Source organism: Equus przewalskii, chromosome 13 (assembly GCF_037783145.1).
Source record: "Equus przewalskii isolate Varuska chromosome 13, EquPr2, whole genome shotgun sequence".
NCBI lineage: Eukaryota > Metazoa > Chordata > Mammalia > Perissodactyla > Equidae > Equus > Equus przewalskii.
In genome coordinates, this window is record NC_091843.1 from 73,072,411 (window position 1) to 73,099,005 (window position 26,595).

General features: G+C 36.0%; 1 protein-coding gene across 50 annotated transcripts in view; it reads left to right on the forward strand.

Moving 5' to 3' along the window:
• The window catches only part of KIAA0825 (KIAA0825 ortholog), a 366,519-nt gene that overhangs the window by 16,511 nt on the left and 323,413 nt on the right, over positions 1 to 26,595 (forward strand). For 13 of the 50 annotated variants that reach the window (XR_011525674.1, XR_011525673.1, XR_011525677.1 and 10 more), the window contains exons 2-5: positions 3,544 to 3,687; positions 7,278 to 7,340; positions 22,550 to 22,626; positions 26,316 to 26,359. The exons of 5 other annotated variants lie outside the window; for them this stretch is intronic. Coding sequence is in view for 5 of the 45 variants with exons in the window: in XM_070571367.1 (XP_070427468.1) it covers positions 7,336 to 7,340 (5 nt within the window). In the remaining 40 variants the exon portion in view is untranslated. The remainder of the gene's footprint in view (positions 1 to 3,543; positions 3,688 to 7,277; positions 7,341 to 22,549; positions 22,627 to 26,315; positions 26,360 to 26,595) is intronic. 32 more of the 50 variants (XR_011525667.1, XR_011525679.1, XR_011525670.1 and 29 more) reach the window with 4 other exon arrangements.

Consider the following 26,595-nt stretch of genomic DNA (forward strand, 5'->3'; position numbering starts at 1 on the left):
GAGAACCTCTGTACTGACTGAGTTGTGGTTGATGGTGATAAGAGTAGCTCCAAGTCAGAATGCCACAGGGTCCTAGTGTTCTTACCTAAAGATTAGCAGTTTTTCAAATATAAATGCTTCTCAAATTGTTATATTCCTTTGGTCAATTTCTAGAGCACTGGTGTGGTTGTATTTGTCAGTTTTGTCTAGCTGTATTGTTTCTTTTTTAAGAATATTTGCTGATTGCATTCAGCCATAGCTAGAAATTTTGCTTCTGGTCGTGTATTACGTATACATTTATTTCTTTACTCACTTAGAATGATGGAAAATTTACATGTTCTATTAATTGATTTATCTCTGTTTTCTTTGGGGTAAATTGTTGTTTTACACTGGTCTCAAATGTGAAAAAGATGATGTTCTTCATATGCCCAGTGGGTCTTGGCTGTGCATTCGTGTTGGAAAAGAGAAAATCAAAAAGCTGCCTGCAAACCGTATTTGGATAGCACTGATTGACTGGTACAGTTTGCTTTAGAGTAAATAGCTGGGGAACCATGAGTATGCAGGAAGTCAGCTAAAGACCAGAATGAGGCCAACTTTTCTTTGGGGCACCCATACTCATGCTACCTTTCTTAGTTCTCTAGACAGTTAATTTCTTTAAACACAATGCTTCTCCCATTTCGTATTTTTTTTTTCTTACTCGCAGTCAGATATTTAACTACAGACAAGAGAAACACAAAGCAGTTGCTTGCATAAAAAGGTAGGGGAGGGAGATTTAGTGTTTCTTGGACAGACCTTCAGTTGATTGCATATTTTAGCTTCACTTCTTACTCCACAGTTCTGCCAGAGATATCAGGTCATTTCTTTAACTGCAGCATTCTTTGCACGCATTCTAGAGTTTGGCTTCTCCCACTCTGTTTCTTCCATGAATGCTCTTTCATCTGTCTTACCTTGTACAGATTTGTAGCCATGCTTTCTCAGTCTCTTCATTGTTATGAGTTCGATGAATAAATGAAAAGCCACAGGATTTATTGGAGTATATGAAGAAGCCATTTGGCTTAAAACTAATTTGGCCTGATCTTGTTTTTCCGGAAGGGCCTGACATGGCCTGTTGAGCATGCATTGCCCATCTGCTTTAAACGTTTACAGTGTTCCAAAGCCAAGAATGATGCTCTTAAAGATAGCAATGTTGCCTTTCCCAGCATTTCTTTAAGGATAAGCATTTCTTCCCAGAAACTAAGGATTAATTACTGACCTGCTTTAACTCATCTCGTGACCACTAACCTGCTGACCACCAACTTGTTGTGCTCACCTTGTGACCACTGATCTGCTATGCTAGCTGAGCATCTCTTGGCAGTAGTAAAAGAGATATTCCTGTCACATGTGATATATGCTCTTTGTTCCAAGGTGGTATATAATGACTCTGTATACCCCACTTCTTTGGAGAGCTTCATTCCTTTTTGGAAAAGTTCTCCTGGGCTAGTCCTCCAATTGGCTCATAATAAACTCACCACAATTTTTATGTTTAGATTGATTATTGATTATTTGCATTGACAGGTTTGCATCCTCTCCCTATCTTCAGCACACATCTTTATTATCTTTTTAACGAGATCTCTGGAGGGAGAGGGGGAAAATATACACTGATTGATCTTCCTAACCAAAAATTTAGTGCACGTATTTTTAAATGGTTGCAATGTAATATGTATATGCTCTTTTGGGTCTTGTTTTCACCTCTCCATTTAAGCATTTTCTACATTGCTATATTTCTTCGTAAATATGATTTGTAATGGATTATGAACACATTTTTAAAGAGACAGTTTGTTGTGTTTTTATCATTGTTATAATGGTTATTATTATTTTAGTTACTGCCACCTTCTCTTCCTGTACCCATTCCTCCATCCCACCATCATGCACATTTACCTTTCTTCAGGTAACCAATGTTAATAACGTTGACAGTTTCTGAAACAGTTAAGTCTCAGTTTTTTTCTTTTGGTCAAACAGATTGGCTGAAAGCTATCAAGAAGGGCAGTTCGCCCCAGAGCAGGCTGACATTGTCATCAAGAAAGCAATTTCAGTTATTTATGGGTTTTCCAAGAAATCTTGTGATTTCAGCTATGGAGTATAGGTGATGTGTTGTATCTCTGTAATGGCTTCCTAGCGCTGGCATCTCCGTCTTAGTTCTTAGATGGAACTGAACCATTTCCCCTATTGTAATTCCTCTGTTTCCCCTTTTGTTCAGATTCAGTTCCCAGAGTAGCCAAGTTATCCATGAGAATTTTTGTCTGTTTCTTACTGGAAGTCAACTTGGGGTAATGGATGTTAGTAAAATTGAACTGCTTGTATATCAGACACCAAAGAAAGGCAAGAAGTATGAAGATAATCAATAAATATCAAAAGAAACATTTGTATCCTTCTTCATATCAGCTTTTTAGTCAACGTAGGCCTAATCAATAGGTCAGTTTGGCTGATTATGGATAACAAAATAGTCTTTTCTATTAAATGATACATTTATTGTTTAACTTTTTTTCCTTTTCTTTTAGTAAGACAAGATAAAGAAAGTTTGAGAATATAGATTTTTGGAATTAAGAAGTAAAGCTCATTGTTTGTACATGATACAAAGCTACAGAAAAAAATAATAAGACTTTAGCAAATATCCTAGATAAAAAATCAATATACAAAAATTATACAAATATGTACATATATAAACAAAAAATGAAAAAGTTTTTGCAGAGAGATATTATTTACACTAACATTCAAAATATGAAGTGCCTAGGAATACATCTAACAAGATGTGCAGAACTCCCGTGGGGAAAATAGTAAAGCATTATTGTGTGACAATAAGACCTCAATAAGGGGAATGATATACAATTCATGTGGCTTGGAAAACTCTACATTTTACAGATGCCCAATTTGATCAATGCAATTTCAATCAAATTCCTGTTTGTTTTGGTGAGGAGGGGAGAATACTTGACAGACGATTCTAAAATGATATGGAAAGAGCAGGGCCAACAGCCAAGAATAACAACAGTGTACTTTGGTGCAGGGAAAGACAATAGACTAGTGGAAGCTTGCTAGTGAAAGTGTAGTCCATTACCTGGGAGCTTGTTAGAAATACAGACTCTCAGGCCCCAGCCCCAGATCAACTGAATCAGAATCTATTTTAACAAGATAACCTGGAAGAGTGGGAAAAGATGGTTTAATAAAATATTCTGGGACAACGGGTAACCAAACAGGAAAAAAGGAATTGTCTTGAAACCTTACTCTCTATGATCTACATTTCTTTAGGGACATTTGAAAAATCAATGAAAATAAGAAGAATGTTTTGAATATGCATTTTCCCAGGTGCCTCTGCTATTCCTGTGCCTGTAATTTATGGATCATCTTGTTAATAAGCTTTTCTTAGGGACCCAACTTCAGCATGTATTTATGTATTTCCAGCATCTCTTGGTGAAAGCCTGTATGTCATAACTTAATGGTAGTACTGTCACTACCAGTGTAGACATCTAAGGTTGTGACTATGCTGCCTCCATTGTGGCAGTGATAAAATTTGATCTAATTATTTTATAGGTGCATTTTGTGTATTTCGGAAATAACTCTGCTGAAGATACTAAAAAAAGGGCAGCTTTACTGACAACTCAGAAGGAAACAATTTTCTACCTACTTAGGATTAGAAGACCAGCTAATTCTTAGAGTCTTCTGAAACAAAATTAGGTAAGAAATGTTTCTCTTCATATTTTGAATAATTTGTACTCTGCCTACTCAGTTTCCTTGAAGACTTCTATAATTGTATTCCTTGGGCCTCTAAGAGAAATACAGTTAGCACTTTCCTTTCGGAAGTTAGTGTGCCAGCCAGCTGTCAGCCTTATGATGTACCTATCTCCAATGTCAGGGGAAACACAATTCAATTTTAAACTAAGTCTTCTGCACAACAGTGCAGCAGGGCTGCCAGCATCTCTCTTTATGTTCCTTTCTTTGAAATTCTCCCTTCTACCAAAATAGTATGGTTTTATTTTTAAATCCTTTGTGTGGGATGCAACCACCACTAACTTTACTTGTCTGTAGTTAAAAATCAATGAACTGAATGAAATAATCCATAAGTATTTCTGCTACCCTTTCTCAATTCTAGAAAATAAAGTACCACCTCTTGTTTAACTTATGACTTGTCTAAACATGTTGAAAGCATTGACTATAAGGCATAACATTCAGACTCTGAAAGGAAACTGTGACAAGTTCAGTCAAAAGGGAAAAGAAGAATAATTTATAAAAGGCGCTGCAGATAATGATGGCAGCCAGTTATTTTAAAATGCATCCATCTCACCTTTTAATGAATTAGATTTGTCAACAGCAAATGTTTTATGCACTACTTCTAATAAAAGTGGCACGCTAGGAATACAGTGCTTTGAGGTTGGCTTCTTCAAAGCTTTAGGAGTATCTTCAATTCAAAGATATTTTTTAAATAATAGATATTAAAAAAGTATATTTAAATAATATTGAGGTTGTGACACAAACACCAAATGACAAAATTCAGGAGTTTCAAAGCAGAGGCTGACATGCCATCACTATTTCACATAGTAACTGGTTTTTAAATTAGGAGTGTAGCAGACTGATTTGGGGATTCTGTGTCAGTTTAACTTTAAATTCTCTTATTGTTTTGGTTGGTGTCACAACCTTAATGTCAGCTTTTCAAATAGGTTTCTACATTTCCTTTGGTTTGGGGTCATTAAAAAATGCATATGATAAATCTAAGAGGCATAAATAGGTCACACTGAAGGGGAATTCCTTGCTTCTCTGCTGTTGAGAGACAGCTAATACCTGCCTTGTAAGTGGAAGAAGTTAGCTGAGACAGTTCAGTAAATTTGTTTTTCAGGAATTTGATTCTGACCGGTATGAACCCAAATAGCAAGATATGATGTTGATATAATCCTGTTCACACTCTATTCTTCTTGTATTTCTAATCCTAAGTATTTGATCTTGTTGATTATCACCTCTATAGATATTAAGAATCACAATTCCCACAATTGATATTTTTTTCACCAAAAGTACAAGTTAAACCTGATAATTATTTTATTTGAGGAATCCTTATTCGATATAGTTGAGAATGGGTAAACCCTGCCTTAAAAACTTCCATATGGCACTCGTTTAAGCACTTTTATGCAGGTTTGTTTTAGGGTAAAATCTTGTTTTTTAAAGTAATACTTGATATAGAAAGTAACATGTAAAGTAAAATCTGATATGTTGTGTTGTGTGTTAAAAAAAACTTCTAGTACCACACTGGACGTTAAAGCAGCAGCCAGGAGCATTCTGCAGGGAAAGAGAGAAATAGAAGAGAGGAGGGAGCGAATAATCTACTCCCCCAAATTCCTCCTCTTTCATTGATTATTATCCGTCATGATCTTACACGGCAGGTCTGCACTGCCTATGCTGGATCTAGTTTTAATTTAGAAAAATAAATATGTTAGAATCTGTCTCATAGTTGTCATTTTCATCACCTGTGTTAGAGAAATAAAAGATGAAAAGAGAAGCAAATTATTTATTGATCTTTTCTTGCTGACTCATAAAGATATTGACCAACCCAAAACACTTTATAGCTCTCATCTGCTCCTTAACTGAACTCGTAGGTTTTACCCTTCCTGGTTTTTATCAATGACTGGGCGAATATTAATCTTTCTTTTCTGTTGTACTCCATTCCATTCCTTCTATCTCTTTATTTTTTAAGCGGTGTTGAATTTGAGAAATTTCTGATAGTTTTCATTTGGGACCATGCCATGAAATTTTATCTTCATTTCTGGGCCTAACTTGACCTTTCCTGCCCTCTGCACCCTCCCATATCACATCATTATTAAGCATCACAGTTCTGACAAATAATGTTTTTTTCTAAGCCCTAGTCCTCAGTAGCAAGAGCTAATTATGCTGCATTGTGTAGTGGTTTGAAAATGTGTACAGTTGTCTGTGAAGGTTTTGGCTAAATCTTCCAACCTCATTTAAACTATATTAGTGCCTTTGAACAACTTTTTTAAATCAGTATTATTGTTCATACTAATACTAATTCTGATTTCTATCTGATAAAAATGAAATTTTTTAAACAAAAATGGCTGTTTCTAAATTCAGAGGAAGCTATTCAAATAAATGAATTGGAATTCAGTCTATACCTGCAATATAAAAACGTTTTCTGGCGGAGAAACAAAATATTCTCTTTAAATATTATAGGCTAAGCCAACTTCATGCAAATTCATTTAGAGCAGTTTTAGATTTATGTATTTAATAAAGCTGGCTAGTGGATCTAACTTATATATTTAATACCCTTCACTATACAGTGATGTTCTAGTGACTGCCTGGAAAAGAAGGAGGAAATTTTATTTAGTGTTCCTGCTACATCAGTCAATTCTATAAATGGCTTTCTAATGGGATACACTGTATGCTTTTAATAGTTTCTGTATATTAAGTGATAATATTTGTTGAGTGCTTTTTATATGCCAGTGATTGTTCTAAGTACTTTCCATGGATGATCTCATATAATCCTCATAGCAACCCTTGAATGATCTCACTATTTTACAGATGGGATAGAGGCACACAGGAGAAGGTTACAGAACTAGTAAGGAGCAGAGCTGGGATTCAAACATAAGCAGTGTAATTCCAGAGCTCACACTCTAAGCCCCTGCTTCTCAAAATGTGGTCCTCAGGCCAGCAGTATCACTATGACCTGGGAATTGTTAGAAATACAGAATCTCAGGCCCCACCCCAGACCTCCTGAAAATCTGCATTTTTTCATGAGATTCTTAGGTTTATTGGTACAGTAAAATTTGAGAAGCACAGCTCTAAACCACTATGCTATCTGCCCTTATATACTGAATTAAGTATTTTTAAAAAGTAGATTTCTATTTTTACGTATAATGTGATACTGAATTCCCATCTTTATGCTATTTTATGCTATTTTTGGGTATTCCTGTCATGTATAAAGTGCATTATAATGAGATCTAGTAACTAAACATGAGCAGGGATCCAAGGTAGACCCAGGTTGTCTTGAAATCAGTTGTATATAGAAAAGAAGGAAAAAAAATATCCCAGAGTATAAACAGAAAGACTTTCTCTCTATGGTGGCAGCTAACTATTTCCGCATCTGAGACTTTCTTACAGTCACAGTGTAGCACACTGCCTTTGAGTACAGACTCTGGAGACAGGCTACCCGGTGTGAATCTCAGCTCCTATTTCTAGCTGTGGGACCTCAGGAAAGTTAAACAGCTCTCTGCACCTCAGCTACATCATCCAGGAAATGAGGTCTAAAATGGTACTTACTTTCACAGAATTGTTGTGAAGATGCAATGAGTTAATCCATGTAAAGGATTTAGAACCAGGCCTGATATGAGGTAAGTGAATAAATGTTAGCTATTGTAGTTTTTGTTCTTGTTGTTAGATATGATTCTCATCTTAGAATGGAATCGATTCACATCTTATATTTCTTGGTTATCAATTGGTAGTAAATTGACAAATATTTTTGTTAGCAGAGCTTACTCCATAAAGGGATATCTTTGCTGTTAGAGTCTGAATCACAAACTTCAGTTTTTGTGTTTTTTGAAAACCATCTCCCTGTGGCAATTCCTGCCTGAATTATGCTAAATGCCACTTGATTGTGGTACCTAACCAGTTAAGTTCAGTGAAATCAGTTCAAAATCAAAATGAAATGTGTTAACAGTCTATTGAATTTTTGAATATATGTACTTTTAAATCGAATAAAGATAATGAGAATTGTAAGCCCATTTGACCAACCACTTGCATAAGTAATGTATGGAAAAATTAGATGGATGAAGAATGTTTGTTTAAAGGCAGAATGCTCCGGAAGCTTATTTCCTTCTGGGTGAACATAATTCTGAAATTAATCATGGTAGTTTTAAGGGGAATAACGGTTTGGTGTACAAGTACTCATGTGCAAGTACTCACTTAACAACTTTTCAAGAATACATCCAATGTTGGAAGTGAGATTGCATGTTCCTGGAAAGTACCAATTTGAAAGCTGATTTGTGAAAGGCACTGGGATAAAAATACTTGGTGAAAAGAATGCCCTGGGAAACGTAAAAATTGTCAGTTCCAGGACCCACATCCAGAGAGTTCAGTTCACTAGGCCTGGGATGAAGCCCAGGTATTTGAATTTTTAACAGATGGCTGGGGTAATTCTGCTTAAATTGGTTTTGGACTACACTTTGAGAAATACTGCAGTAGAGGCAAAGACATACGTTGATAAAAAGCTTTTGTTGACTACCCATTCCTTGTCCTCTTTGATACCGTTTTTTCCCATCCTCTGATCCCATTTTCTTTGTCCTCTTTGGCCTTTCTCCTATATACTGTCTGTGGTCTCCATGCCAATCCATAATTTTTTGCTTTTCTTTTTTTCACCCTTTCTCAAAGAACATCTCTTCTGGATTTATCAGTCGTATCTTTGCAGATGGTTCTACAAAATTATCACAAATATCTCTTTAATCAAAAACCTCTAAGCCAAAATACAGGTGCTGAAATCAATTTACAGGCTATGGCCAGCATTAAGAAAGAAAAGAAGAAGAAAGGAAAAGGAATAGGATAGAGTAGAATAGAAAATATCAAAGCAAGTATTAGGGGTAAGTAATATTTCATGAAGCTTTTGTTTAAGACATGTGTGTGTACACATACACATAGATTGAAATGCATTTTTTTGACCTGTGGATCATACTCCAAATCATTTTTTTTTTTTTTTTGAGGCAGGTCAGTTCTGAGCTAACATCTGCTGCCTATCCTCTTTTTGCTGAGGAAGACTGGCCCTGAGCTAACATCCGTGCCCATCTTCCTCTACTTTATATGTGGGATGCCTGCCACAGCATGGCTTGCCAAACAGTGCCATGTCTTTCTGCACCCGGGATCCGAACTGGTGAACCCCGGGCCACTGAAGCAGAACGTGCGCACTTAACTGCTGTGCCACTGGGCCGTCCCGAAAAAATTTGAAAGATACTGTGAGGCTTAGTCTCCAGAACTTGAGTGTGACATTAAGAGCACTATGCTTTCTTATGTATTCCCCTCAGATATCTCCTCCATCTCTGTTCTGAACATTTCCATTTGTATAATCAACTCAAAATCATCATGTGTAAAACTGAATTTACCATGCTTTCTTATCACATTTTCCCTCTAAATTTTTAAAATCTATTTTTAAACTACCATTCTGTCATCCAGTTTAAAATTTCAGAATTTCCTTTGTAATAATTTAGCGCTTACTACATAAACTTTGCTACAACCTCAACTCACTACCCTGGCCTATCCTTGAGCCCTAACCAGCAGAAAATCTTGTAGGCAACTATAGGAGTTACCCACTCCTTAGCCAGCTTCGTGAAGGCTAGCATGGACAATGCACCGCATGGTATCTATGACTGCCTTCAGCAAGACCAAATAACCTTTGACAACAAGCATGCCCTGTTCTGTGTGATACCCACCTCTTTATCGTACTGTATGACTGCCATTACTGTCATAATTGGGCTTTTCTTGCACTGATTTTTATTGCCCAAGAAGACCCACACCGTGGCTTTTACCCTTTGCTAGTTTCTAATGACATATCCACAAGTTTTCATTCTCTTAACATGACTTTATAATTTTCACATTGTCCTGTTTGGTTTCTCTGAAGTCTTGGGTCTAAAGTCGAAGCTTGTTGATGCCTGGGACGTGTAACATCTGCCTAGTTTTCTCTCAGCTGTAATTGTCTACCTCACTCCGCAGCCCCAAGCTAGCTGTTCATACCCTGGAAATTCATTTCAAAAGCTGCCTTTCCTTTTCTCATGGCCACATCATCTTCCTTTTTATCATCAGCCTCATCTGGATTAATTCACTATCCTTCTAATTGATCTTTCTGCTTCCTGCTTCACCACACCAAACCATCTTAACACCCCATTTGATCAATATTTGTAAAACACTAGTCGTGTACTGCCTTAGTAAAACATTCCAAGACTTCCTGTTTTGTACAGGATAAAGTCCAAATATTTTCTTCCCGGAGGAAAAAAGATCTTAGCATACCTGTCCAGCCATAGCATACCTCTTCAATTTATCTTACTATTTTTATCCATGAATTTTCTGCTCTGGTTCCCCAGAACTGTCCCATTTTTGCTCCAGGGATGGTCTCATCATTTTAATTACCAGAGTCCCCTGTTAGTGGTGCTTCATGAATCTGGAGCAGGTGGCTGTGGCTGGGATTTAGAAGTGGTATCCCAGTACATACAAAGAAACCTCAAGTTGAGGACCTAATTACGCTTTGGCAATAAGAAGTTAGTAAGAGCTTAGGTTGTGGAGGAGGAGGGAAATAAGCAAGAGACAAACTCATTATTTACTTCTTAAGTTGCTGTCTGGCTGAGGCTTCTTATATTCTCCCTTCAGTAATTATTGGGTCATTCCCAGAATTGGAGAGCACTTGAACCTATATATAATGAGAGATTAAATGCCTCCAAGTGTGAGTCCTGCGAGGCTATAGATTTTGGAAGATCGCTGAGTTCCCACTTTTAGAAATGCCTTTATCTTCCTTTTTCTTAGTAGCCTGGCTTCGCTATCTCCGTCTTCCCGTAGGGAACTTCCCATTGTGGGACTTCTAGATCATTTGTTACTTGTACCACTCAGTTGATACTAAATTAGCTAATGTTTTCTCATATTTTTTGTATTTTTTTGTTTATTTCTTTTTGCTTCTCATGTGTCAAAAGTAAGACATACTCATTATAATAACTTCAAAAAAAATAGAAAATTATAAAGAGTAAAAATTCTCTTTTCCTCTGTCCCTTTTTAGTTCCACCACCTACAGATTAGCACTGTTAATAGTTTGTTGACTATCCTTCCTGATTCTTTGGGATGGTTTGTTTGTTTTTTTGAAAGTATTATACTGTGTCACGCTGTATATGTAGTTCTATAACTTAACTTTTTCAAATGAAATAATACAGCATTCTGGAAATCTTTCCATGTCATGCCATACAGAGCTAGAGTCTCATTTTTTTTATAGGTACATAAGTTCCATTTTGTATATGTGATAGTGTTACTTAAATTACATATACTGACATCACATTGTATACTTGCTTTGCCCAAGATAGTTCCATTTTATGCCTTTTATCTCAGTATTTCATCTGGTTTAGCTTTTGTCTCAGATTTTTCATTTTCGAATGAAGTATTGTTTAATAGTTGCATGTAAAGAAACCAGGATAGGTTTAGGTAGACCTACATTTTGTACTTCTGCCTTCTGACATGATCTCATGTGAGATGCCAGTGCAGTGAACAGAATTCTCACTTTAACGTATGGTTAAATTGGCGATAACCACTTCTCTTTTCAGATCTTTTACAGAAGTAATGTGAACCAACACATCTTTTCTCAGGACAGCATGAAGGGTGCTTGCTGTTAAAGTGAATGCACTCTGGCATGAGCAGTTAGGTATAGCTAACTTCTTCAGATCTTGGGTGATGGTGGCAGAAGTATTTGATGCTGCCACCCTTGCCGGACACTTGCTGTGTCAGCCAATTGTGTTGGGCACATGCCCTGGCCTGTGGATTGCATAATGTTTCCCATCCTTTATTTATTCTTGCCATAGAGTGAATACAGTCTGAACTCTTTGCTCAAGGCTTTTATCATGTATCATATGGTGTAAACCTACAACTACTTATTTATTTTATTGTTGGGTAACACATTTCTTTTTTATAATAACCTTTTTGGTGACAGCAATTTAAAAAAAGCAGGAGTGCACATTTAACAATTAGTTCTGAATTTCCTTTGACTTGCTGAAAAGAATTAATGTGTAACTCATACTATGGGAGATGTGATGACATCATTGACTAAATGATAACAAGAAGATACGAATTTTCTAAAGAAGTATCAACATCTGTTGCATACAGTTATTTTAAGACTGTGCCTGAAAATACTACATTTTAATACTTAACTGCAGAAGGTGCATTTGTGTACCACTGTGAAATATGACTTTTCCTTTAGAGCAAGTCACTGTTCTAAATTTTTTTCCTCATTTTCAGTTTCAAGTCTTCTTGTGCATGTATGAAAGGTGAAACAATAGTTATTAATGTATTGTCTCCATTAAAAGAACTTTACCAACAATTATAAGGTGCCAGTTTTACAACAGTATAGTTGGATATTTCTAACAAAAAAATCAGTTAATTCCAATAATGATTCAAGTTTCTCCTCTAATTTATGGAATCAAAGTAAAACATGTAGAAGTTCATTCTGTCAAAGGTGAAACACTTGACATTATCGTGAATACTACTGTAAATTTAATTACAAAATGCAACATAAAAGATAAAACTATTTGGTCTTGGTGATATTAAAAATATGTTCTGGTGGAACATAACATCATAAAAATTTTTAAATAAATTTAGAACCTGTGAAGAGAACAAGACTTGGAATATGTTTTGATGCACATGCTAATTCATAATCACATCCAAAAATTCTGCAAAATCTACCTGTCTAAATAGAAGATGTAGGAGTGATATCAATATCATGGCAGAGTGAACTTGCCCAGGACTCTCTCCCCTCCAACATTCAACAAAAAGGGAGAGCCATATTCCAAAGAAGACATCTTAACAACACAAAAACCTAGGAGAGACATGCAGCCACATGACAGAGGGCAGAGAGGCTGGAGCCCCGCTTGGTGGAGCTGGAACAGGATAAGAGAGAATCGCTCCCTCCCCTAAAGACTGCGAGCACTGCTGTGGCAGGATCTGTGAGGGAAGGAGTGGGAGTGGGGTCACTCATTCTCCGGATCACCCAAGACTCACACAGGTCCTTGCAGCCTAGAGGGAAGCCCTCTAACAGGGCGAAAGCTTCCGTATGGGGTACCTCATCAAGCCAAGACCCCAGGAAAGCAGATAGCGAGAGCTGATTGAGAAATCCCACAGTGCACGCAGGAGAAAGTGCCCCTCCCCCCACCCGCCTTGGACTGCACCTGGGATCTCAGCTGAAGGCGGAGGGCTCAGAATACATGGCTCTCAACCCCCACCCAGTGCCAATAGGCTGTACCTGCAACCAAATAATATCAGAATGAGAAAGAGCTGACCTTCCAACATCAGACACAACATCAAATCTCCAGACCAGAGAGCAAACAATAAGCACCCAGAACTCAGTCCTGAGGACACAGAAATATATAAGCTAAATGACAATGAATTCAAAATAGCTATCATCAAAAAACTCAACAAGTTAAAAGAGAATATAGAGAAACAATTCAACAAGTTCAGGAGCTACTTCACAGAAGAGATTGAAGTTATAAAGAAGAATCCATCAGAAATATTAGAGATAAAAGACACAATGGAAGAGATAAAACAAAGTATGGATTCCCTGAATGCTCGTGTGGACATGATAGAGGAGCAAATCAGCATAATCAAAGATAGACAAGATGAAATGCTCCAGACAGAGGAGGAGAGAGAACTAAGACTAAAAAGAAATGAAGAAAGTCTCCGAGAAATATCCAACTCAATAGGTATGCCAAAAGGTGAAGAGGAGAATGGAGCAGAAAGCATGTTCAAAGAAATAATAGCAGAGAACTTCCCAAATCTAGGGAAAGAGAGGGAAATATGGGTAGAAGAAAATTCCAGATCTCCTAGATTTGTGAATGTAAAAAGACCTACTGCAAGGCATGTAGTAGTAAAACTGGCAAAAATGAATGACAAAGAAAGAATACTCAGGGCAGCAAGGCAGAAGAAAATAACCTACAAAGCTACCCATATCAGGCTTTCAGCAGATTTCTCTGCAGAAACCTTACAAGCTAGGAGAGAATGGAACGACGTATTCAAAACCTTAAAAAACAAGAATCTTCAGCCAAGAATACTCTATCCAGCAAAAATATCCTTCAGATATGAGGGAGAAATTAAAGCTTTCCCAGACAAAGAAAAGCTAAGGGACTTTGTATCCACAAGACCCCACCCCCCCCACACACACACAACACACAGGAATCCTCAAGAAGGCCCTCAGCTGAAAAAAGAAAAAAAGGGAGAAAGGGTCAAAAAACACAGAGTAAGGAGATAAATAGGTAGACAGAATCAGAATAGGATAGTAAATATTCAACTATAGCATTAGGCTAAAGGAAAGGAAAACACCAAAAACAAAGACAATCTTGTCACTTTAACCACAAACTCGTAACACAAATTGGAATAAGATATGAGAAAAACAACTTGGGAGGGGAGGAGGAAAGGGACTGAATCAGTTTAGACTAAGGAAATAAGAGGCCCTCAGAAAATGGGCTATATTATGCACAAGATTCTGAATACAAACCTCAGGGTAACCACTAAACAAAAAAGCAGAACAGAGACACAAAATAAATAAGGAAAAAACAAAAAAACACATCATTAAAAAAAACTACATAATTCAATGGGTAGACCAAAACACACAGGACGAGAAACAAAGGAAATACAGGAAAACTGGAAAACGAGTGCTGTAATGACAGCATTAAGCCCTCATACATCAATAATCACCCTAAATGTAAATGGATTGAATTCTCCAGTAAAAAGATACAGTGTGGCAAGATGGATTAAAGAACAAGACCCAACAATTTGCTACCACCAGGAAACAGCTCTCAGCTCCAATGACAAACACAGGCTCAGAGGGAAGGGGTGGAAGACGATACTCCAAGCTAATGGCAAACAAAAGAAAGCAAGTGTCTAACTGGGAAAAAATATTTGCAAGTCATATATCTGACAAAGGCTTAATATCCATAATATATAAAGGACTCTCGCAACTCAACAACAAAACATCAAACAACCCAATCAAAAAATGGTCTGGAGACATGAACAGACATTTCTCCAAAGAAGATATACTGATGGCCAATAGGCACATGAAAAGATGCTCATCATCGCTGATCATCAGGGAAATGCAAATCAAAACTACACTAAGATACTACCTTACAACCTGTTAGAATGACAAAAATATCTAAAACTAATAGCAACAAATGTTGGAGAGGTTGCAGAGAAAAAGGAACCCTCATACGCTGTTGGTGGGAATGCAAACTGGTGCAGCCACTATGGAAAACAGTATGGAGATTGCTCAAAAAACTAAAAGTAGAACTACCATACCATCCAGCCATCCCACTACTGGGTATTTATCCAAAGAACTTGAAGTCAGCAATCCCAAAAGTCCTATGCACCCCAATGTTTATTGCAGCACTGTTTACAATAGCCAAGACGTGGAAGCAACCTAAGTGTCCGGCAACAGACGAATGGATAAAGAAGATGTGGTACACATATACAATGGAATACTACTCAGCTGCAAAACAGAACAAAATCATTCCATTTGCAATAACATGGATGGACCTTGAGAGAATTATGTTAAGTGAGATAAGCCAGCAAGAGAAAGATAATCTGTGTATGACTCCACTCATATGAGGAATTTAAAATTATGGACTAAGAACAGTTTAGTGGATACCAGGGAAAAGGTGGGGTGGGGGGTGGGCACAAAGGGTGAAGTGGTGCACCTACAACATGACTGACAAACATTAATGTACAATTGAAATTTCACAAGATTGTAACCTATCAATAACTCAATAAAAAAAAAAGAAAGCAAGTGTCACAATATTTATATCAGACAAAATAGACTTCAAGATAAGACAGGTAAAGAGAGACAAAGAAGGGAGTATATAATGATCAAAGGGACACTCCATCAAGAAGAAATAATGCTTACAAATATCTATGCACCCAACACAGGAGCACCAAAGTTCATAAAGGAACTATTAACAAGCCTAAAAGAAGATATTAAAAGTAACACAATAATAGTAGGGGGCCTAAACACCCCACTCACATCATTGGACAGATCATCCAGACAGAAAATCAACAAGGAAACAGTGAAATTAAATGAAAAGCTAAAATAGTTGGACTTAGACATATATAGAACACTCCATCCAACAACAGCAGTATACACATTCTTCTCAAGTGCACACGGAACATTCTCAAGGATAGACCGTATGTTGGGAAACAAGGCAAGCCTCAATAAATTTAAAAAAATTGAAATAATAACAAGCATCTTTTCCAATCATAATGCTATAAAGCTAAAAATTAATTACAAGAAAAAAGCTGAGAAAGGGACAAAGATGTGCAGACAAAACGACATGCTATTGAACAAGCAATGGATCATTGAAGAAGTTAAAGGAGAAATCAAAAAATATCTGGACACAAAGGAAAGTGATAACATACCATACCAACTCATATGGGATGCAGCAAAAGCCATATTAAGAGGGAAATTCATCACAGTACAGGCACACCTTAACAAACAAGAAAAATCCCAAATAAGCAATCTCAAATTACATCTAACTGAATTAGAAAAAGAACAAACAAAGCTCAAAGTCAGCAAAAGGATAGAAATAATAAAAGTCAGAGCAGAAATAAATGCTATTGAAACAAGGCAGTAGAAAGGATCAACGAAACAAAGAGCTCATTCTTTGAGAAGATAGATAAAGTTGACAAACCCCTAGCCAGACTTACAAAGAAAAAAAGAGAGAAAGCTCAGATAAACAAAATCAGAAAGGAAAGAGGAGAAATAACAAGACTCCACAGAAATACAATAGATTATAAGAAGATACTGTGAAAAACTATATGCCAACAAAATGGATAACCTAGAGGACGTGGATAAATTCTTAGACTCTTACAACCTCCCAAAGCTGAGTCAAGAAGAAACAGACAATGTAAATAGACCAGTCTCAAGGAAAGAGATTGAAATTGTAATCAAAAGCATCCCAAAGAATAAAACCCCAGGACCAGATGGCTTTCCTGGGGAATTTTACCAAACTTTCAGAGAGGATTTAATACCTATCCTTCTCAAGCTATTCCAAAAAATTAGGGAAGACAGAATACGTCCTAACACATTCTGTGAGACCAACATCACTCTGATACCAAAGCCTGAGAAGGACAGCACACAAAAGGAGAACTACAGGCCAATATCGCTGATGAACATAGTTGCAAAAATCTTTAACAAAATTTTGGCAACCCGAATTCAGCAATACATCAAAAGGTTCATACATCATGATCAAGTAGGATTCATACCGGGGACACAGGGATGGTTCAACATCTGCAAATCAATCAACGTGATATACCACGTCAACAAATGGAGGAACAAAAACCACATGATCATCTCAATAGATGCAGAGAAAGCATTTGACAAGATCCCACAGCCATTTATGATAAAAACTCTTAACAAAATGGGGATAGAAGGAAATTACCCGATCATAATAAAGGCCATATATGACAAACCCACAGCTAACATCATACTCAATGGGCAAAAACTGAGTACCATCCCCCTGAAAACAGGAACAAGACAAGGATGCTCGCTATCACCACTCTTATTCAACATAGTACTGGAGGTTTTGGCCAGAGCAATTAGGCAAGAGAAAGGAATACAAGGAATCCAAATAGGGAAGGAAGAAGTAAAACTCTCACTGTTTGCAGACAACATGATCTTATACATAGAAAACCCCCCAAAATGCATCAGAAAATTAATAGAAATAATTAACAACTACAGTAAAGTTGCAGGGTACAGAATCAAGTTACAAAAATCGCTTCCTTTTATGTACTCCAATAACGAACTTACAGAAAGAGAACTCAAGAATACAATTCCATTTGCAATCGCAACTAAAAGAATAAAGTACCTAGGAATAAATTTAACCAAGGAAGTGAAGGACTTATACAATGAAAACTATAAGACATTACTGAAAGAAGTTGATAATGAGATAAAGAGATGGAAAGAAATTCCTTGCTCCTGGATTGGAAGAATAAACATAGTTAAAAGGTCCAAACTACCCAAAGCAATCTACAGATTCAATACAATCCCAACCAGAATCCCAATGACATTCTTCACAGAAATAGAGCAAAGATTCCCAAAATTCATATGGGGCAACCAAAAGCCCCAAATTGTAAGGCAATCCTGAGAAAAAGAACAAAGCTGGAGGTATCACATCCCTGACTTCAAAATGTCCTACAAAGTCATGGTGATCAAAACGTCATGGTACTGGTACAAAAACAGCCACACAGATCAATGGAACAGAACTGAAAGCCCAGAAATAAAGCCACACATCTACCGACAGCTAATCTTCGACAAAGGTGCCAAGAACATACAATGGAGAAAAGATAGTCTCTTCAATAAACGGTGTTGGGAAAACTGGACAGCCACATGCAAAAGCATGAAGGTAGACCACTATCTCACGCCATACGCAAAAATAAACTCAAAATGGATCAAAGACTTCAGATATGTCCTGAAACTATAAAACCCCTGGAAGATAATATCGGTAGTACACTCTTTGACATCAAACTAAAAAAGATCTTTTCAAATACCGTGTCCTCTCAGACAATGGAAACAAAAGAAAAAATAAACGAGTGGGAATTCATCAGAGTAAAGAGCTTCTGCAAGGCAAAAGAAACTAGAATCAAAACAAAGAGACAATCCAACAATTGGGAGAAAATATTTGCAAATCATATATCTGACAAGGGGTTAATCTGCATAATATATAAGGAACTCACACAACTGAACAATAAAAAAACAAACAACCTAATCAAAAAATGGGCAGAGGAAATGAACATTTTTCAAAAGAAGATATACAGATGACCAATAAACACATGAAAAGATGTTCAGCATCACTAATCATCAGGGAAATGCAAATCAAAACTACACTAAGATACCACCTTATGCCTGTAAAAATGGCTGTAATCACTAAGACAAAAAATAAATATTTGAGAAGAAGTTAAAGGAGAAATCAAAAAATATCTGGACACAAAGGAAAGTGATAACATACCATACCATACACCTTATGCCTGTAAAAATGGCTGTAATCACTAAGACTAAAAATAAATATTTGAGAAGGTGTGGAGAGAAGGGAAGCCTCATACACTGCTGGTGGGAATGCAAACTGGTGCAACCAGTATGGAAAACAATATGGAGATTACTCAAAAAACTAAAAATAGAACTATCATATGACCCAGCTATCCCACTACTGGGTATCTACCCAAATAATTTGAAGTCAACAATCCAAAGTAACATATGCACCCCTATGTTCATTGCAGCACTGTTCCCAATAGCCAAGACATGGAAGCAATCCAAGTACCCATCGACTGATGATTAGATAGAGAAGATATTGTGTGTATACACACACACACACACACACACACACACACACACACATGATGGAATACTACTCAGCCAGAAAAAAAGACAAATTCATCCCATTTGCAATAACATGGAAGGACCTAGGGGGAATTATGCTAAGCGAAATAAGCCAGTCTAAGAAAGACAACCACCAGATGATTTCACTCATTTGTGGAATATAAACAAATACATGGATAAAGAAAACAGTTCAGTTGGTACCAAGGGAAGGGGAGTCGGGGGTGGGCACGTGGGGTGAAGGGGAGCACTTATGTGGTGACAGTCAAGAAACAATGTACAACTGAAATCTCACATTGACGTAAACTATTATGAACTCAATAATAAATAAATAAATAGAAGATGTAGTTGTGAAAAAGTACAAATATGTTTATACATACAGAAAATAACCACTCTATAAATGTCTGTGATTAGACTAACATTGAATAAAACAAAAATAAGTATGGCAGTGTATACTTTCTGGATTTTAGAAATTTTGAGACTGAAGAATTAGTTTGTAAATCAACTTCAGTGTCCTACCATAGTATTAAATACTTTTGTAAAGATACCCTCTAAATTTTGGTTGCAGTTTCTTCAAAATCTATTAGAAATCTTTAATCAAAGTGTTCAACAAATGGAAGGCAAAAAATTTCAGTTTATGTGAACTTTTTAGAGAACTGCAATTATTGAAAACAAAACTTGCAAATAGGAAGACCTTGACCTATATCCCCATGAAATCAAAGAAGAAACCAAACAAATTAAATAGTGAGAGTGCAAATGATGGACAAGATTTAATTGTGAAATTTCATAATTGTTTTTTGAAATACCTAGACTTATGGGGAAAGTATCTTGATGGAGTTCATTTTTTAATTAAATAAATTTATAATCTGTTCCAGAATGAAGTTAAACTGGGAAAGCCTGCAAATTTGCAGTATCTTAATTAAGCAAAACATTAAAAATAATCATAAATATTTATTTGTTGAGTTTTATCTCTTTAAAATTTTGATCAAAAAAAGCACTTTGCGGGGCTGGCCCCGTGGTGTAGCAGTTAAGTTCCTGCACTCTGCTTTGGCAGCCCGTGGTTTGCCAGTTCAGATTCCAGGCACAGACCTATGCACTGCTCCTCAAGCTATGCTCTGGCAGGCACCCCACATATAAAGAAGAGGAAGATGGTCATGGATGTCATGGATGTTAGCTTCAGGGCCAGTCTTCCTCAGCAAAAAGAAGAGGATTGGCGATAGCTGTTAGCTCAGGGCTAATCTTCCTCCAAAAGAAAAAGAAATCCCTTTGAATGGATGCCAAAATAGTAGTACCTTTGGAAATATTTACCTAAAATATTTATGTATTTCATTATTAAAAATTAAAATAGACGATATTTACCACTAGCAAAATTTGCTCTGAACTTAATAAATTTACCAGGTAGCTTAGCACCTGAGTATATAGAAGAGTTAGTGGAAAGCATCAACATTTGAAATTTACTAACCATAAAATGTAACTAGGAAAAATATAAAAATAATTCAATCGCATTTAAAAAAATACTTTCTTCAGAAAGATATCTGTGAGAGACAGGTACAACTAAGAAATTGGTGAAAATATATGAATATGTATAATGAATCATCTGTATATATTTTTAATGTTCAAGTTTTATATTTTTTACACTAATGAGCACAGATATAAGAATTTTTTGAAAGAATTTTATTTTTGAAAACAATTTTGAATATGATTATTATATAGATCCACAAATAAAATAGAACCACTTAATTGGTTAGTAAATATACATTTGAAAGTTATATAGTTTTAATTCTTTTCAGTACACTTTTTACTCTAAATAAATGTTCTGGCTTGGATGATAAATTGTATAGTTCTTTTATGTATACATGTTTCATCCCCTCCTTTTCAAATTCCACTTCCCTTTTTCCTAATGATTGCTTTGTGTTTATACATGACTATAATTCTTGTATTTCAAATTTGTTGTTTCTAAAATGAACACCCCATTTTCCTCTACAACTCCTTCCCCTTATTTTTCTCTTTTTCTCTTGCGTATGACTTTTCAGTCACTTAGAGTTAAAATTTTGCTGTAAGATAAACACTGATTCTCCTCTCTCTTTTACAAAGTCATTCTGGTGGTAGGATAGAGAATGAGTTACAAGGAGATGATGCAAAAATCGGGAGACTCTTTAGGAAACTGTGGCACTAATCCAGATGGTGGAGTTTGAAACTACACAGGAGCAACATGAGGAGATGGATGGATATGAAAGATGAGAGGGAAGACTAATCATTTGGCTGTGGGATTGGCGACAGAATGTTGGAATATGAGAGATGACTCCCACATTTCTAACATGAGTGCCTAGGTTGATAGAGGTGCTATTAACTATCATAGGGACCTCAAGAAAAGGAAGAAATTTCAGAGGGGAGATATTAAAATTGTTTGGGGGCATATTGAGTTTGAGGCTTCTGTGGGACATCCAAGGAAGTTATCTGGTATGGAGTTGGGTAGCTAGAACAGGAGCAATTGCAAGATTCTGATAACTGTAGGAGGAATTCAGGCCTAGCTTAGACAGGAAATGTTCCCAGAAATATTTTACCATTTGAAACTTTTAGATTCAAGTTTAATAAATTAAACTTCAAAGATATAATAGTCCTTACTGTAGTTTTGCCAGCTAACTTGTATTCTAATACGCCTCTACAAACTTATTTTCATTATCCATTTTCATTCTGACTTCTTTGAAGTTTCACATTGTGTGTACAAGGGCACACTGAGTACAGAGTGGACTTTTTAATATCTCGTCAAGAACATCAGTTTTATTATCATTTGGCACTTAGTACTGTTCTGGAAATTTGACTTTGAAGTTGAGTTAATCTAAAACAATTTAAAAAAATCTCTTTAGATTTCATTCTTAGAACCTGTTTCTCAATGATATCTGTGGGTAAAATTTTAACTTTTGTACATTTTATTTTTACTTACTAGCTATTGCTTTTCATAGAATGTAGTCTGTATCTTTAGATTTTATTTAGTAATTAAATCACCTATTTTAAGTAGTTTTCCCCCTACAATCTGTGCTTCCACATTATCTCCTGTATGTTCATTTTGATCCCTCAGCTTTGGTGTATGATTCATCTTTTAGCAGAAAAATGCAGGGTTCTTTCATTACAATTACAGTCATTGCCCTGATAATCCTGTGAGTCAATCTATACAAAACAAGAAGCTCATATCAAACTCCTGGCAGGTTTAGTTAAAATTAAAATGCGTGCTCAACTGTAGAGATTGTCAAGTGTGGAAATAATATTTGTCCAGCTGGACAGCTTTCTTTTGTAGTTGCTAAATGAAAGTTGAGATTCTGTCTGCTCCTTGAAAGCTTCTGTGTCATGAAGGTAATTTGGACTGTTTGTGGTTTGACAGGGGTTATTAAAATCAGATGAAGTGAAGGGAAGCAAGTGTGAGAAAGCAAAATTGACACTGACACTCTCTATTATTTGCAGCTTGGATCATGATGACTATGTTGATATGATAGATTCACTGTTGAGATATGTTAAGCAGCAAATAAAGTCAAAAGCAGGTATAGTGATGGATTTTTGGATTTAACATGAAGAAATCCAATATTTACTTTCACTGATTGCTTTTTAAATAGACTTTCAGGTCACTTCATATGAATTTGTTCATAACCAACAACAAATTATCCTTCTATTGAACTATAGATTTAAAAAGTATACTGCAAAGGCAATATAACAGAAGATTAAATATTAAAGAAATAGATCACATGATTAAAATAGAATTTTAAAACTAGAAACGTCCTTAAAGATCATTTTTGTCTAATTTCTTTTTTTTGTAGATGGAAACTAGAAAGAGTTTTAAGGTATCACTTTTAAATTTTATGCGATAACTTAAATGTTAAATCCTGATTTTTCACCACAAGTATATTTTCTTACCTTTTCACAATATTTTTAAAAATGGTTTAAGTTGTTGAAAGGCATTTCAAAATGGTTTAAGCCACAATTGTGGATAACTTTTTTCTATTTAAAGATAATACACAAATTGTTATTATAGTTATATGTTGCCTATAAATAGTATTACCTACATTGATGAAGTAAATGCCTTCCATAAATATGATTTTCTAATGAAAACATCCTTAGTAGGGGGAATTATAGCTAGAGGACTATTCCAAGATGTCAATCAAAGACATTTATATTAGAAAAATATAATTAAATATGAGGAACTATATGTATAAAACAGGATAAAGAACCTGGAGTTGTCCTATGCATTGTGGAAAACCTTCAGTGGTATTTAAACAGGGTAGTGAAATGATCTAATTTGGTTTGTAAAATGAGAAGTCTAATGCCTGTATGCAAAGTAGACACGAAGTAGGTGTCCTACAATTCAGTTCAGTTCAGTTCTAACACCACCTGGGGTTAGCGCAGACCCTACAAGTTAAAGGCTCAGTCCCATGAGACTGCCCCACTTCAGACGTGAGCTGCAAATGGAGTCTGCAGGGGAATCCCACTTCTGCCTGGTTGACTACAAATTTGGGGGTTCCCACAACCACCCCTCAAGTTCAGTGGTTCCTTAGAATGACTCAAAGAACTCAGGAAAGCTCAATACTTCTGATTACAGCTTTATTAGAAAAGATACAACTCAGAAATGGCCAAATGGAGGAGATGTATAGGATAAAGTAAGGAAGGGGTTGGGGGGACAGGGGACAAAAACCAAATATGTGTTTCTTATTTTACCACAGCGTGTGAGTCTCGGAGGCCAAATAGGAAGTTTTTCCTTTTTTTTTTCCAGCAAGAAATAACATCAGATTTGGGACACTGGTAGCAGAAAAAAGGGGAAGTCAAATTTGAGAGCATTTGGTGACTATTTAAGATATTAAGGAGAGAAAGAGTCGAAGAATTTGGTGATTGTTTAAGATAGGGCTCAGCAAACTTTTGCTGTTAAGGGCCAGGTAGTAAATATTTTAGGATTTGTGGACTGCATATGACCACTGTAGCATATTTTTTGTTTGCTTTTTATTTTTACAACTTATTAGAAATGTGAAAACCATTCCTAGGTCACAGTCCATAGAAAAAACAGACTGTGCCACAGTTTGCTGACACCTGATTTAAGATACTAGGGCAAGGGAGAGGGAGATTAGATAGGTGGTGACCCTATAAGGTAGGAAGAGAAGCCAATTTAAGGAAAAGATTTTGAATTAAATTTTGGACATTTTGAGTTAAGGGACCTTTGAATCAGCAAAGTGGCATTTTCTAGTAAATGCTTGGAAATATGGAAGGGGGTTTTAGAAGAGGAACTAGGGTTAGAGATACAGACTTTGAATTTTCAGCATTGACATAACAGGTGAATGAGGTTACTCGAGAAAAGCATGTAGAATAAGAGAATCAAGAACTCCAGCATGAAATGGATAGGAACAGAAGGAGAAGAAAAATTTCCCTATTCCCCTTCCCAAGTCAGGCAAGGGGAATAAGGAAATTTGGGAAGACTACAAAATGAGAGCTCATAAGAAGAGATTTTTTTGAGGTCTGAGGAAGAGAAAAATCCAATGAATTAAAGTAAAAATTTTTAAATATTAAAATACTTTAGGAAAAAAAGCAAAATAAATCTACTATGATAAAATTGCCCAAAGAGAAGCAGTAGCTTTGAATGAAGAATGCTCAGGGAGAGTGTTTAAAATGAGAAGCAGGTCTAGAGAGAAGCCTGTGGTGAATATCAGTGTTTCATGGCGGAGATGAGAGAGGAGCCAATCAAGATGTTTATTAGTTTAATAGAAACTACTCTGGATAATTTAAGCAAAAAACCAAAAAGTGGCTATTGGGCAGTGCAGCAGGGAGAGAATTTATTGTGTGTATCTCATAGAACCAAAATAAAACTGTATGAGCAATTAGTCAGAGAAGGGCAGGAACTGGACAATTATAGAGGCCTCAGCCAAAAAAAATTCATGCACCTTCTCTTGGGAGGCTAGAATTAACTAGATTGGTTTACCACCACTGGTTCCCTGTCCCTGCCTTCATTCCAAATTTCAGAGTTCATTCAGTATGCACCGTTCAGCTTAGGTCAGATGTCTAACCCTGGATCAATTAGTTATGACTAGAAAAGCTGGGTCCTCTAGCATAGAAGTGGACCCCTATTGTACATCTGTATACCATATATCAGATAAAAATGAAATATTATAGCTGGCCAGCCGCCCGAAGTGGGGACTCCTACCAGGAGCCCGTGAACAAATGGTGTGAGAGACAAGAAGAGAACTAGAAAGGCATAATACTTAGGAAGATTTACAAGAGAGGAGACAATTTGAAGGAAGGAGCAGCTATCAGTACCACATAATACAGAGATTGAGTATGATAGGAACTGAAAAATATTTTGTCAGTTTCAGTTTGAGGATAGAGGCAGAAACCAGATTGCTCTGGGTTGAGAAGTGAATGAGAGATGAGTAATGTTGGGAAATACGGACTGCTATTTTGAGATGCTGGGCTATGAAAGGGAGGGATTCCTAGGAAGGGGTTTTGTTGATTTTTAAAAAGCAAGAAACTTGAACATGTTTATAGTCAGTTAAGGGGAATATTGATGATGTAGGACTAGTTAGTGATGATTGATGGAGCAAAGCCCTGAAAGTCATAAAAGGCTATTTCAATGGATAGATTTAGTCATCAAATTAACGTTAGGTTAATTAACAATATTATCAAAATTTAGGAGAACAATATCACATTAATATGACTAGCTAATCAATACTATTAACAACATTTTAGGAGAAATTCTTAAACTCTTGGAACATACTTTAAGAACCCTAAATCTTTTAGAAGCACCCATTTAGATACAAAGTGCATGCTAAGTTCAAATCATTCTTATCTAGTTGTTAAAATAGCTCCTTAAAAATGTAATTGACATCTCATAAGCTATGTTTATTATTATTCCCAGTTGCTACGTAATACAGCTGCCTTTTAAAAAGTGCTCCATAACTTAAACTTTCTATTAATGCAGATGTACTATTTCCCAAATTAATAGGATTTTACTGTACTTAAAAATTCATTAGTTAATCATAACCCCATGATCTGTGACATTATTTAGCTCTAGTCTCAAAATATATAATTTTATGATTTTTAAATCATTTGAAATGTGAGTGCCAAGTTATAAAAGAATGCTGCAATTAAAATTCATTTTCAGTTATCTTGATTTCACTGTTGTGTTAAAGCAAGAGATGGCTAGGATTGCATATTGAAGATTATAAAGAGTTATTAAAATGAAAATATTTTCTAGAAAGAGAAGTGCACTGAAAAGGAAAGAAAGCAACGTCAGATTTGGTGAGTAAAGCATATGACAATTAATTCTGTTTGCTTGTCAAGCTACAATAGTGTGTTCTGACTGATCTTGTCAATTTCTACTTCATACATACACATATATAAATTACTAATAGAGGAGTTACAATGAAGTATTTTATATTTTATCGAAAGGGATTTTAATACCTGTAGTATTTTAATATGAGTATTTACTGTATGTGTATTGAGATTCTAGTCCATATAATTATAGTAATCAGAAC